Raw genomic sequence first — 15885 nt, forward strand, 5'->3', positions numbered from 1 at the left:
GGAGAGGGAAAGACAAAAGGATGTGGGTTTCAAGGGAGAGGGTAAGGAGTCACTCCAATCCCGGGAGCGGAAAGACTTACCTTAGGGGGAGAAAAGGACAGGTATACACTCGCACACACGCACATATCCATCCGCACATACACAGACACAAGCAGACATATTAAAAGGCAAAGAGTTTGGGCAGAGATGTCAGTTGAGGCGGAAGTGCAGAGGCAAAGATGTTGTTGAATGACAGGTGAGGTCTGAGTGGCGGCAACTTGAAATTAGTGGAGATTGAGGCCTGGTGGATAACGGGAAGAGAGGATATATTGAAGGGCAAGTTCCCATCTCCGGAGTTCTGACAGGTTGGTATTAGTGGGAAGTATCCAGATAACCCAGACGGTGTAACACTGTGCCAAGATGTGCTGACCGTGCACAAAGGCATGTTTAGCCACTGGGTGATCCTCATTACCAACAAACACTGTCTGCCTGTGTCCATTCATGCGAATGGACAGTTTGTTGCTGGTCATTCCCACATAGAAAGCTGCACAGTGTAGGCAGGTCAGTTGGTAAATCACGTGGGTGCTTTCACACGTGGCTCTGCCTTTGATCGTGCACACCTTCCGGGTTACAGGACTGGAGTAGGTGGTGGTGGGAGGGTGCGTGGGACAGGTTTTACACCGGGGCGGTTACAAGGGTAGGAGCCAGAGGGTAGGGAAGGTGGTTTGGGGATTTCATATGGATGAACTAAGAGGTTACGAAGGTTAGGTGGACGGCGAAAAAGTGTTGGTTATAGCTGGGCTTGTTGATCCTGTGGTGAACTTGGGTTGGTAGAAAACGATGGTTGCAGCTTGTAGCTGGCTACCAAGCCCCCACAGAACGTATCTCTGCCTACGTAGATCAACACCTTCAACCCATTACATGCAGTCTCCCATTCTTCATCAAAGACACCAACCACTTTCTCGAACGCCTGAAATCCTTACCCAGTCTGTTACCCCCGGAATCCATCCTTGTAACCATTGATGCCACTTCCTTATACACAAATATTTCGCACATCCAGGGCCTCGCTGCAATGGAGCACTTCCTTTCACGCCGATCACCTGCCACCCTACCTAAAACCTCTTTCCTCATTACCTTAGCCAGCTTCATCCTGACCCACAACTTCTTCACTTCCGAAGGCCAGAAATACCAACAATTAAAGGGAACAGCCATGGGTACCAGGATGGCCCCCATGTACGTCAACCTATTAATGGGTCACTTAGAGGAAGCCTTCTTGGTTACCCAGGCCTGCCAACCCAAAGTTTGGTACAGATTTATTGATGACATTTTCATGATCTGGACTCACAGTGAAGACGAACTCCAGAATTTCCTCTCCAACTTCAACTCCTTTGGTTCCATCAGATTTACCTGGTCCTACTCCAAATCCCATGCCACTTTCCTTGACGTTGACCTCCACCTGTCCAATTGCCAGCTTCACATGTCCGTCCACATCAAACCCACCAACAAGCAACAGTACCTCCATTATGACAGCTGCCACCCATTCCACATCAAACGGTCCCTTCTCTACAGCCTAGGTCTTCGTGGCAAATGAATCTGCTCCAGTCCGGAATCCCTGAAGCATTACACCAACAACCTGACAACAGCTTTCGCATCCCGCAACTACCCTCCCAACTTGGTACAGAAGCAAATAACCAGAGCCACTTCCTCATCCTCTCAAACCCAGAACCTCCCACAGAAGAACCACAAAAGTGCCCCACTTGTGACAGGATACTTTCCGGGACTGGATCTGATTCTGAATGTGGCTCTCCAGCAGGGATACGACTTCCTCAAATCCTGCCCTGAAATGAGATCCATCCTTCATGAAATCCTCCCCACTCCACCAAGAGTGGCTTTCCGCCGTCCACCTAACCTTCGTAACCTCTTAATTCATCCCTATGAAATCCCCAAACCACCTTCCCTACCCTCTGGCTCCTACCCTTGTAACCACCCCTGGTGTAAAACCTGCCCCATGCACCCTCCCACCACCACCTACTCCAGTCCTGTAACCCGGAAGGTGTACACGATCAAAGGCAGAGCCACGTGTGAAAGCACCCATGTGATCTACCAACTGACCTGCCTACATTGTAACGCATTCTATGTGGGAATGACCAGCAACAAACTGCCCATTCACATGAATGGACACAGGCAGACAGTGTTTGTTGGTAATGAGGATCACCCAGTGGCTAAACATGCCTTGGTGCACGGCCAGCACATCTTGGCACAGTGTTACACCGTCCAGGTTATCTGGATACTTCCCACTAACACCAACCTATCCGAACTCCGGAGATGGGAACTTGCTCTTCAATATATCCTCTCTTCCCGTTATCCACCAGGCCTCAATCTCCGCTAATTTCAAGTTGCCGCCACTCATACCTCACCTGTCATTCAACAACATCTTTGCCCCTGCACTTCTGCCTCGACTGACATCTCTGCCCAAACTCTTTGTCTTTAAATATGTCTGCTTGTGTCTGTATATGTGTGGATGGATATGTGTGTGTGTGCGAGTGTATACCTGTCCTTTTTTCCCCCTAAGGTAAGTCTTTCCGCTCCTGGGATTGGAATGACTCCTTACCCTCTCCCTTAAAACCCACATCCTTTCGTCTTTCCCTCTCCTTCCTTCTTTCCTGATGAGGCAATAGTTTGTTGCGAAAGCTTGAATTTTGTGTGTATGTTTGTGTGTCTGTCGACCTGCCAGCACTTTCATTTGGTAAGTCACATAATCTTTGTTTTTTTATATACAAAACAAAGATGATGTAACTTACCAAACGAAAGCATTGGTATGTTGCTAGACACACAAACAAACACAAACACACACACAAAATTCAAGCTTTCACAACCCACGGATGCTTCATCAGGAAAGAGGGAAGGAGAGGGAAAGACAAAAGGATGTGGGTTTTTAGGGGAGAGGGTAAGGAGTCATTCCAATCCCGGGAGCGGAAAGACTTACCTTACGGGGAAAAAAGGACAGGTATACACTCGCACACACACACATATCCATCCGCACATATACAGACACAAGCAAAATGTCTGCTTGTGTCAACTCCACATCGATTCTTGTCATCTAAGGCATTAGAAGGTTTGTAGCCAACCCAAGTTATAAAGGAAAGAGGAAACTGCTATATATTTTGAAAAAGTTAATAAATACAAAAAAGATATAAGAAAACTCTGTTTCAATTTACGAACTCTAAAAGATGTCAATCTAAACAATCACATTCATTGTTCACCCCAAAACAACACAAGTAACAGTGAAAATTGGAGAAATACATGAAGGAATTTTATTTCACAGGTACAAGTAAGATAAACAGTTACTGTGCATACATAGAGACAATTTCATATTACTAATGTGGTATACGCATGTAGGTTAAGCTCACTTTGGACTAATCACACACTGTCTTGTGCCAATCCTCAGAGGGAGACGTCAAACCTATCAGTTACATATGTCCTCCCAGCATAGTAGACTACTATTGTATATTCAGTTTGTTTGCTAATATCTTTCGAATCTATGGTTGCCAACAACACTATCTTGCAGACCTTGTCCTGCTATTCAGTCCCAGTCTATAATCTTCTTCACTGTGATATGATCTCCTTCCACAAAGATTTCATGAATTAGTTGCAAAAATAACTCATTACACTCCTCAAACAATGTAAATCAGTCATAATCAGAGTTACATCATTTGAAACATGTACTGTCAAATTAACCATTAATACAATATACTTTACAATGATCTCCAGGCTCCTCCTCTTTAGTCTGTACACAAAAGAGTAAGTCCAATACATAACTTTTTAAATAATGTACACTACTAATACAGGCTCTTTGTTTTCTTTGGTGGGCCACCACAACACCTTCTATGAGCGGCTGCATGGAATAACACATCCACCACAGCAAGTGATGACATGTGTTCACCACTCGTGCCCACTGGAGGTGCAACTCCTGGACATGTTCTTGTTTCTGCATTAACAAAAGCCTAGCAACAGTGTTTTGCACCACTCTGGGTCTGTTAGCATAAAATAATAGTTTTTCTCTCTACATTCATGTAAATATCATCAATTTATCAAAGGGCCTAAGACTGTACCAAGGCATTTCCTAGCAAAATATGATTTTAAACTACTTACTCTCCAACTTGAATGAAAGATATCATGCATATTACATCAAAAAATGGTTCAAAAGGCTCTGAGCACTATGGGACTTAAATTCTAAGGTCATCAGTCTCCTATAACTTAGAACTACTTAAACCTAACTAACCTAAGGACATCACACACATCCATGCCCGAGGCAGGATTCGAACCTGCGACCGTACAGGTCACACGGTTCCAGACTGTAGCCCCTAGAACCAGTCGGCCACCCCGGCCGGCATACTACATCATCTTACATGATTTCTAGATTTACTGTAAAGAAATTTCCTATTATCTAATATATATTTCATTGTTTTTATTAGACCAAATCTGTCATCCCAATATAATTATGTGGGCTCTATATTTTTGTCATCATTCATTGTTAAATAAATTATTTCTACTATTTAAAATCTGTAATATTATTTAAGAATTCGACTGTTACTCGCGTTCTTCATTAAACAATTTTGCAGTTTCTAATTGTTTCTTGTCTCCAGATTTCTGACAAATACATATCATTTTTGCCTTATTACTTATTTCCACAACTCAGGAATGTGCATGTGCCTTAGCACTTCTTTAAAGATTATCTTACAGTATCTTACTATAAAGGTCAAACCTCAGAACATGACAGTATCCCACTAATAAAGCTCATAACAGGTAAGTCCTTCAATCTGGAGGAAACTTCACTTTATTTCAGCCATTTTCCCTTTCTTTTTCTTTCAACTTATTCTTTCCTCCATCTTTCCAGGAACCAGTACTCTTTCCCTTACTTACTCAAAATACAATGTGATGCATCCCTCTACCTCCTTCACTCATCAACAAAAAATATGTTTGGGGCCATCCCTCCTACAGGTCCACCCAAAGCTGGTATAGTTTCCCATCTATGGGTGTTAACCTACACAACACAACTCCATATTATACCATAACAAGGTACATCATATCCCTCCAGTACCCTAATAATGAGTATTCCATTCAAGACTCACTACGGTCCAATCTTCCTTCAAATATATTATCCACCAGACATTTCTGACTTCCTGATCACTATACAGTCTACTTTGTTCAGGCCTCCTCCTTAAATTTTATGTATACTTCTATCTATGTCCATCACATCCCCTTTCTACCTCGTGTGACTGTGATCACTGTACCTCTTCAGTGTTAGCTTTTCATTTATTGTCTTATAAGAAAATAAGATTACGGCACTGTATTTCTCCCTCCAAAAAACACTATACAATTTTATTCTGGTGTCCTTTTGATCCTTGTGGTTACCCACATATGTGTGTGCATGTATATGTTCATTAAGCTTTGGGTCCTCTATACCGTGTCATTTGTTGTCCTTTGTGTATCATCAAGAAAACTTGATTGATTGATTTATGTGTACTTATTCTAAACAAATAACACTTAAAATTATTTATAATGATGTCATATTAATGTGTGTCAGCTAGTTATACTCTGGGTTGAAATTATTTCACCATTTCTACATTATACAACCCATTTTCTTTACCACTTCCTGGCTCCACTAAGAACAATGCTCAGTATGGTCCCACAATTTAGGAAAAAATTTACTTGTCTCTCCTTTAATATTTCAACTTAAATGATGATCACTTATTAAAACCAAATCACCAATTTTGAATTCCGGTACCTGGGCAATATTATTCTGTCACTGCAGACATTGTTCATTATGTTGTAGGTTAACCTCTACTTGCCTCTGTACTTCACCTATAGTTAATTCTCTCCCTTTAGACCAACCAAACATTTTTAATAGTAATTATCCTATTAAAAGTTTATACATTACCTTTACAGGTGATAGTCCTGTCATCACATGCAGTAATTCACTTAATCAGTCCCTAAAATTCAGGAATTAACTGTGCTCAGGATGTCTGTTTTGTGGGACAATATGTCCTATAAAGATGCAAAATCTCATTCACTATCATTCACAAGGTTTACAATATTTTGAAGGTGATGTTTAGAAATAGTTATTTGCTTTACTTGTTTCCAGGCTACAAATTCTTTAAATGCCTCATTTATAAATTGTGGACCATTATCAGTCAATAATTTGTGTGGTTTTCCCTAATCTCTGAGATATTCTCTCAAACAATGAATCACTGTTTCGCAGGGCAGAGCTTAACAGACTTGGACCAGCACTCTACTAGCACAAATATATATAATACTCCACCCCAGCCTGCAGGAAGGTTTTACAAAAAAAATCCACTGCAGAAAGGTGTTACAGGATACAATTTATACACAACAGCTCAATTGTCTTCCTTTATCTTCTGGCATCTTTCAGCGGTTCTTATTATTGTTCATATTTTTCTAATTAAGTTCTTAAAATCATAAAACTTTACCACATGTTTTACACACTTCTGTACTCCAAGGTGTCCGTATCCCTTGTGAATAAATGTAATAAGGCCCAATTCTATTGTGACAAGTATCCATAGTTCCCATTTCAACTTTATTCTCTTCATTTTCCACAATAACGCCTCTTTATGTATCATCCATTCTGATGTTTTATTATCTATGGTTAAAGCTCTTTTAATCATCAACCACTTATCTTTAAAATATGGATCATCAGCTGTATCGTTCCTTATGCATAAGACTAAATTCTTTTCTTCACTGTTGGTCTAACTTAATTTTAAAAGAATTATATTGTAAGTAATTCCAGGACCATCTGTCCTTACCGGATCATTCATTCCCAACGTAAAATGTTACAGGGCACCAGTAACCAAATTTTGTAAGAATAATACCCACCATATCAGTCTCCCATGTATTAAACAAATACCACGGGAAATGCTCGAGCTTGATGATCAATATACACCACTATTTTGGATCCTTTGGATCCCCATATCAAAGTTTGAAACTTTTGTATGCTTCAGACTATAGTTAGTAACTCTTTCTCTGTTGCCGTATAATTCAATCCATGTTTCATCCAAGCTCTACTGGCAAATGATAATGTATTATGTTCTCTTGTAGGATCCCATTCACCTTGAAACAGTTTACAAGCCACTCAATATTCCAAAGCATCAGTACTAAATTTAAAATTAAGGATTCGCAACCAACGGTTGCTTCGTCAGGAAAGAGGGAAGGAGAGGGAAAGACGAAAGGGTGTGGGTTTTAAGGGAGAGGGTAAGGAGTCATTCCAATCCCGGGAGCGGAAAGACTTACCTTAGGGGGAAAAAAGGACAGGTATACACTCGCTCAGTCAGTGTCAGTAGATAACATTAAATAATTGTTAACCAAAGAGGCATAAAAGCAGAAAAATGTAGGCTTATGTATAGTACTCAAGATTTACAACCATCCTTAACTGATTAAAGGGAGAAGAAACGCCAGTAACATGTTGTTCAAAATTATTGGTATACAAAGTCTACTTGGAAACTTCTGACAACTTACTGGGCACTTGGCAGTGGGTCCCATTTTGGCCTGTAGTAGTTAAAAGATTTAAAAATAGTACTTAACTAGCATTATGCTGAATTGAGGTATCAACAGTAACCTATTGTTAATCATAGTGGAGAAATAGATATGTAGTTGCTAACACTGTATTATGATATTAATACGATAACATCAGTTTTTTGATGTGCGCCTTATCTAAGAGCATGTAACTGAAATGTGATCGTATAATGAATGTTAATGTTAGGATTCAGAAGCAATCTTAATATGAAATGTTAGGTTGGACAGAGGGGTTTTGCATCGATATTCGTGTTTGATAGTTTATGTATGGAAGATGCGTAGAAGTAGTGGCTCCAGAAGAAGGAGACTGTTCTTATTATTGAGGTCACTGCATCAATTATGACTGCAGAAGGAATCTTACTACATACCTTACTGCGAGGAACACTTCTTTAATAAGCATTGGTCCTAGTATCAGAGTTGTTACTAATGTTGTTAGCAACACGGCAAAATGGAGCCTAAGCAATTCCTGAGTCTCTCCATGTCAAATGCCATGTTACGTGGCCAAACTATACTCAGTGCTGTAGCACTATTTCTAAAGCACTGAAGGGTTGACATGAAAAGTTTTTTATGACTAAATATGAAGAAGACAAAATCTGTGTATAACTCTATCAAGTTTTGTACATATTAAATTTTATAGAAGAAATTTTACTTGATAAAAACACCCACATTCCCATCTTTCCATATAAATATATGTCAGATTAGTGTGAGATGCTTTAAGTATCATTATAAATTTGTCAATGGCCAGTCACACAATTGCCTCATCAAACGACATGCAGGTGAGCTGCACTGAAATTCACTGAATATAGAAACAATTCAGCGTCTCTTGATTCCGTCCATTGGAGATGATGCATTAATGATTTGCCTTTCTAATATGAGTTTTGTTATTTTTGCACAAATTTCATTATTTTATAACTGAATTTCCCTAAGCAATCAAATAATAACTCATAGGTTGTTATGATACAGACTATTTATCTGAGATATTGCACTATATGATACACTTGCGCTATCTCATATCGAACAACACAATTGCCTCATCAAACGGCATGCAGGTGAGCTGCAATGAAATTCACTGAATAGAGAAACAATTCAGCGTCTCTTGATTCCGTCCATTGGAGATGATGCATTAAAGATTTGCCTTTCTAATACGAGTTTCATTATTTTTGCACAAATTTCATTATTTTATAACTGAATTTCCCTAAGCAATCAAATAATAACTCATAGGTTGTTATGATACAGACTATTTATCTGACATATTGCACTATATGATAAACTTGTGCTATCTCATATCGAACAAATGAGAATTTTTGTAGTAATTACTGTTTTAGGGTGAAAAAATGGACAACTTCAGTGTTAAAAGACTACAAGATAAGATTTTAACCTACTGTCTCCTTTAGTGATTCACTATTAAGGTGAACATGACTTTACATAAATCCAAGCAATACATTTATGGCTTCAAGGTGAACCAAACCATGGCTTAATTGATATTGTGTAATTATGTGTATACTCGTACAAACGACATCTGGATAATTTAATATTCAAAATAAGTTTGATCCTAGTTTATGTTTCATCACACTTGAATAGTGATTTTGACACTTGTTCATCTATAAATGGCAGCAAATGAGAGGGTACGAGTTTTTCTATGGTTTTATCAGTAATAATTCTGATTAAGCTAGAGGATATGTTAGTCAGGTATAGATATGTTAGACATTTCAGGATTTAAGCTAGCTTCCTACTTCTGCAGAGTAGATATGGATTAATACACAGACTTGTCACCTTTAGCAGTAAAAAATGCTCAACTTGTCTGTGTATTGAGTCTAACTGAGTTTGGTTGACAGGTAGACATATCCTGGTTCAACACTATGCCAAACTTCATTTAGCATCGTGCCTGGTGTGTGTGGTAGCATGCCAATCTCTTGTAAACCCATGGCCAAATGTTTTCAATGAGTGAAAGATATGTAGAACATTCTTGTCTGGGCGACTGTTCAACACCCTCTGTATCAAGACAGGTGACAGCAGCACACTCTAGATTTGGCCTGCCATCATCATGTTGAAACACTTTAAAAACAGGTAACAGCCGCTGACCTTAGCACGTCAGATATGACAGCCACTGACTTTGACATGTCAGATATGAACAACCTGCTGTCAGAATTAACAACTACATGATCGAGAGGAGATCACAGTGTATATGCAATGGCATACCATACCATGAGACCATGTGATACACAGAATGTAGATGATGTCACTCACACCAATTCTGTATCATTGCAATGCAATGATAATCATTTGATAATCCAAGCATGTTAATTTGACATCAGTGACATGTTGACCTCATGGATTTGCCACTTATATGACCAGCTGTGTAGAAAGAGCCACCATGTTATATATAGCAGCTAAAAAGGGAAAGGGGTAATCATGATGATTGACTCCATCAAAGGAAATGCACTATTGGCAGCATACTGCACCTTCACTATTGATAGGCTTGACACAGTTAAAGCAGGACAGTGATATATGTTTTTCATATAACAAAGTGTGCAGCCACTACCTTTCCTGTCCTGTTGGACAAATATTAATGATCGAAATAGTTTACACTACCCCTATATATCAATACTATTTAGTATCCTTGGCCACTTCAATCAGCCCAAGTTCACACATTTTTCTGTACTGTGCAATGATTTTAGTGTTTACATTGAGACAGAGAGGTAAGGCATTTCATGAGGATCTCTACACAACAGACAAATGACCATTGATCTATCATATCAGGCAACCTGTTCATCATTATTAGTGGTTTCTCCAAAACGATGGAGATGAATGCAGTGATTGAGGCACACTGTCTTTTCCTGTTCTTGAATTGCCTTGTGTTGTTGGGCCAGCCACATACTGCGCTACAGTCATGCTGACCTCATGCAAAGTAACATCCAGCTTTCTGTGCACGAGTAGAAGGCCTCTGCTTCTGCACTTTCATTCGTTTCTACCAAATAGATAATATGTTATGTTACTTCATCTAGCTCATCCCGAAGTTTTGCAGAGCAGTGTACTTTACATCCATAAACACATTGCACACCAACTGTTAAATTTACAGATAAGAGCTTCAAATGCACACAATCATTGGTATGAGGGTAAATCAATTATTATCGGCAATTTAGGTATATTTTTGTTTGTTTTGGTAGTAGTGTCATTTTACATTGATGATGCTTGCTTTGTTTATTTGCTGTTGTATCTTTGCAATTTTCAAGCAGCTAGGTTAGTTTCATTATCGCTGCCGTGCTGTTAATCATGGCTGCTCTGCTGTCTATTTGCACCAAAGAAGAGCAACGTCCAGTGATCCGTTTTCTGTGGTCGGAAGGCATATCAGGGGCTGAAATTCATCAAAGACTTTCAGTACAGTACGGGAACAATGTTTTTCCACAACAGAGTATCTACAAATGGACTGAAAAATTACAAAATGGTCGCACAAGTGTTACACATGATGAAGGCCCTTTACCACCACAAATGAAGAAACCATTGAGCATTCACGTGAAATGATTCTCTTGGACAGACGCAAATTAGTCATGGTTCTTCCTACAAAATCATCCACAACAGACTTGGGTTTCTTGAAGTTTGTGCAAGATGGGTCCTAAAACAACTCACACAGTTGCATAAACAAACACACTTAGAGATCTGCAAAAAACATTTGGATCACCATGGTAACAAAGGGGACAACTTCTTGTACAGGATCATTACTGGTGACAAAACATGGATTCATCATTACAAGCCGGAGAGTAAATGGCAGAGTATGGAATGGAAACATCCAAATTCGCTGTGCAAGAAAAAGTTCAAGACCCAACCGTCCGCAGGAAAACTAATGCTTACTGTTTTTTGGGACGTACAAGATCCAGTACTGGAACATTATGGGTAAAGGGGCACAACAATAAACAGTGTAGATTACAGTGAGATGCTTACTGCCAGGCTAAAGCCTACAATTCAAAGCAAATGCTGAGGATTTCTGTCAAAATGTGTTGTGTTGTTGCACGACAATGCCCATCTGCATACTGCTGCCCACACTACTGAAACGCTTCAGAAACTCAAATCTGAAGTACTGGATCATCCTCCATATAGTCCCGATCTTGCCCCTTCTGACTATTACAGGCACTAATGGGCCATCAATTTGCCTCGGGCGAAGCAGTGAAAGAAGCGGTGCATTCCTGGCTCACAGCTCAACCGAGTACTTTTTATGAAGGGATCAGTGCATTGAAATGCAAGGTGACTCTATGTCAAAAAATGATGTTTTTGTAAGTTTCTTATTTGATTACAATAAAATTTTATAACTACATTGCGGATAATAATGGACTTACCCTCATGTAAGTTATGCTAACATAGAGATGTGGAAAGGAACTTCGTCACAGACCACCATCAGATTAGTGCACAGCAAAATCTTACAAGAAACACATTAGTTAAATGGGAAGAGTTGTAGATGCCAAAAACAAAGGAGAAGATTGATTTAAGATCAGTATTTACTTAGAATAATGTTAATGGAGTTTTTGTGTGCTTGTGCATCAAGTTAGGTTACACATATCTTGGCCTAAATTTGGACTCTCTTGAATTTGACCACATTTGTTCAGTCATCACTGGCAATATTGTCATTTTCAGCAATCCTTCAGAATCTCAGCTATCAAGCAGACAAAACAGCTATTGGCAAAGACCTTTGTGACTCCAGAAATAATCATTTCCACATGAAACATACGTTTTAAGATGAAGAATCATGTGTTACATATCTCTCTAATTCATCAATAACAGTCTGTTAAGAAATACACCACCATCATTTCTAACTCTCTTCCACAATAAACACAATCATAGGTCATGATAATTATATATGTTTTGAAAAGCTTCAAAGTATGTTATTAAGTGGTGCAAGGCATATACATTGTAGAAACTTACATCAATGTAGCCATCTCGCACATATGGTCGATGAATAAGCACTTCAGGTAAATCCAAGTAAAGATTAAGACAATCAGGTAGACTTCGGACAAAGAGAGGTAGTTCCTGGTACTTATTAAGTGCAACACAGAGATCAGCTACCTGCAAAACAAAAATGTATTGCCATACTCAAGAGTTTTGTAATAATTTAAGTGATGTCTATGGAAATACGGAATTCATTTGCCACTAAAATACCAGGCTGGTCCAGTATAGCATTTAAGTTGGCAAAAAATGAACTGTATCTATTTCTTATGACTTCATTTCATGGTAAGATAAAATTTACTCTAGTAGTATCTTGACTTAAAATGAATTATGTAGCACTTGCCAAACATGGAAAAGATTCCTGATGAAAATTATTTATCAATACAATTATTCAAAATCAAACATCGGATCTCGTTGCATCTATTTCTCTTATTAAATGACAAACTTATTTTCTTAAAAACTTGTACAGTTGTCTCAGGGATGGCAGACATGCAGTCATATTGGTCTCTTGGAATATCAACCCTTTAAAAATTGGCAACAACGGGGCACAGCTACCCAGCCAGGCCCAGTGAATAGTTGATTCTCAGCTGCAGACTGCCCAATTTGTTTTTGCCAGTTATGACCATTGTAACTGCTAATATATTCCCTATTTCCTAGCTCTTTGGTGTTTTATATTGGTGACATTTAATATTTCTATTTTATGTTACATTCACCATTGTAAGCACTCAGTTAAAATGGTATGCAAAGTTTATTTTATAACTACATTGGTGCCACAGAAATACATTGAAATCATAGTTTTGTTGTGAGACAAATGAAATTGCAGAAATAAACATTAATTCTTGAGCTTACTTCTACTTTTCCTTTTTGTCAATCATCAACAATTAAATTACATACCACACACACTTTATTCTTGCTATTCTTGCTGTATCAACATCAGGTAACACTTTTCTCACGTTGTACAAAGCACTAAGAACTCTTGCCACTAGCAAATATGAACATTATTTTCTTTTTGTTTCCATTTCAAACAAACAATAGGTGTATTATATACACCATGTATTTGTGAATTGACACAGAAGAAATGAACTCAGTTCTTCCATAATATTACACATGCATTATTTGACAATGCTGAAATAAACACAGTGTCTGCTACTTATCTTTCATTTTTATACACAAATATAGGTATGGCTCTAGCTGCCAGAGATTGTGGTGAAGTGTCTGCGAGTTGCTTTTGTGTCAATGCATATATGTTGTCTACATTTGACAAAAGTCTTGCTGGCCAAAAGCTAACTTTCCAACAGACTTTTTGTTGTGCCTTTCTGTGTGACTTAGCATCTCTGCTATGAGGTGAGTAGCATCTATCGTTTCCATTATATTGTTACATTCCATCCTTGATTTTCCATTGTTTAAATATATGTATAATATTTATATAAACTAAATTGATATTTATGACACATAGAGTTGTGTATATTGGCAACAAATGTGCTTCTGCTTGCACTACACTGCTATTTGAATGCCGAAAGTTCTTTGGATGTACCACAAAACTGAATGAATGCCCTTGATATCTGGTGGCACTCCACACTTCCAGGAAGCCAGCTAGATAGCACCAAGGATGTTGCTGCCACAACAGTTCAGTTTAGCTAAACAGTGAACACGCAAAAAGTGTGCAACATCTGCATGAAGTGTTGGATTCAGACTGTCGGTTAAGTGAGCACATATAATTGGCATTGATAAGATGACAGTGGACACCATTATCACTGAAGGTTTTGGGGATATGACAGATCTGCATTAAACTCATCCTGAAGGCCTTGACAGGTGAACGTCTGGTTCAAAGACCTTCTGCAATGCCCCGAAGAAGACCCTGGCTTTTTGGACAACATAATCACAGGAGACAAAACTTAGATATTCGAAAGTGATTTGGAAACAAAGTGACAAAGTTCAAAATGTCACACTGGAGCATCACATCAACCAAAACAGGCTCAAATGAAAAAAATCAAGTTAAAGCCATGCTCATCATTTTCTTTGAAACCAAGGGGGTTGTCCACTACAAATTTGTACTTGGGGAGCAGAAAGTTAAAGATGCTTTTTACCTTGTAGTAGTAAGAAGACTGAAGGGAAGCGTCAACCAGATGAGGTCAGTCATTGCCGGAAATTGGAAATTACTTCACTACAATGTGCCCAGCCATGCTTGCTCCTTTGTTACTGACTGCATGATGATAAATGGCATCACAAAGATTTCCCAACCATCTTACAGTCCTGACTTGACACCAGCAGACTAACTCCTATTCCCAAGAGTGAAATCCTTCCTCACAGGAAACCACAATGGGATTCTAAGTACTGTCAAAGAGGCTTCCATGCACAATCCTAAGGACATTTCAGAAACTGCTTATCAGGGAGCCTTTGAGTAATGGGAAAGCCGCTGGCAAAGGTGTGTCGATGCTCAATGGCTGAACTTTGAGTAATTTTGGAGCACTGTAGCAATATCTCAAATAAATCTATTTTACTGACACTTTTCTTGATACTTTTTGTACAATCCTTGTAGACTTCAACGGTTTGTACTGAACAGTCAAACCAACCTTACTGTTACTTTCTTTTACTATTTACTTGAAAACAGAATGACTGCAAAAACAAACCCTTTCATGTTTGTTAATATTACAGGGGGCAGGGGTGATGGGAACAAATACATAGGCTGCTATACGGATGGAATGGTGCAGTGGGAGCAGCTCCCAAAACCCTCACACAGTGACATCAATAAACCTGTGTTATGTACTTTGTACCTAGCAGGTGGATAGTAATTTTTCTTTTCTGATAATGTATCATAACAGTAGTGAAAGATCTAGAGCTGCTTCAACTCATCTTAGAATGAAGGGTCTCAACAAAGCACAGTGAAATGAAGCTGGCTTTCTACACTTGCTATTACAGTACTACTGCACATATTGTTGTTGGACTACTAAGACTGGAAGTGAGAAGACACAAATTACTAACAGCGCAAAGTCTTCAAGGTTCTGAAAATTTAGAATTAGTCCCCTGCACTAAAGAAATAGTTTACAGATAGTATATTGTGTCAAGAGGGAATGAGCAGTAGATGCAGTACAGTAATTCCCCATGTTTGACAATACTACTTCCACGAGGACTGTTTTTCATTATTTATTTATTTATAATGGCAGTTTTGGGTGAATGAAAACCAAACTAAATAAAAACTGAAGCATAATAAACAAATTAAATCACTTTATACAACCTCAGATGTATTTCCAATTGCCTATGGGGGAAAAAAAATAATACAGGTATCAATATATTTTTCAGCTATCTCACTAGCACAGTAACCAGTCCTTGGCATTTGAGAATAATATGAATGAACTAGAACACAAAAATAATGAAGTAACA

The 15885-nt window shown here is 38.7% G+C and overlaps 1 protein-coding gene across 1 annotated transcript in view; it reads right to left on the reverse strand.

Annotated features, from left to right (window-relative positions):
• The window catches only part of LOC124594073 (piRNA biogenesis protein EXD1-like), a 145876-nt gene that overhangs the window by 27558 nt on the left and 102433 nt on the right, over positions 1-15885 (reverse strand). Inside the window, exon 5 of the mRNA XM_047132423.1 lies at positions 12484-12624. Within this exon, the coding sequence (XP_046988379.1) occupies positions 12484-12624 (141 nt within the window). The remainder of the gene's footprint in view (positions 1-12483; positions 12625-15885) is intronic.

The sequence above is a fragment of the Schistocerca americana genome, chromosome 2 (genome assembly GCF_021461395.2).
Source record: "Schistocerca americana isolate TAMUIC-IGC-003095 chromosome 2, iqSchAmer2.1, whole genome shotgun sequence".
Classification (NCBI taxonomy): Eukaryota; Metazoa; Arthropoda; class Insecta; order Orthoptera; family Acrididae; genus Schistocerca; species Schistocerca americana.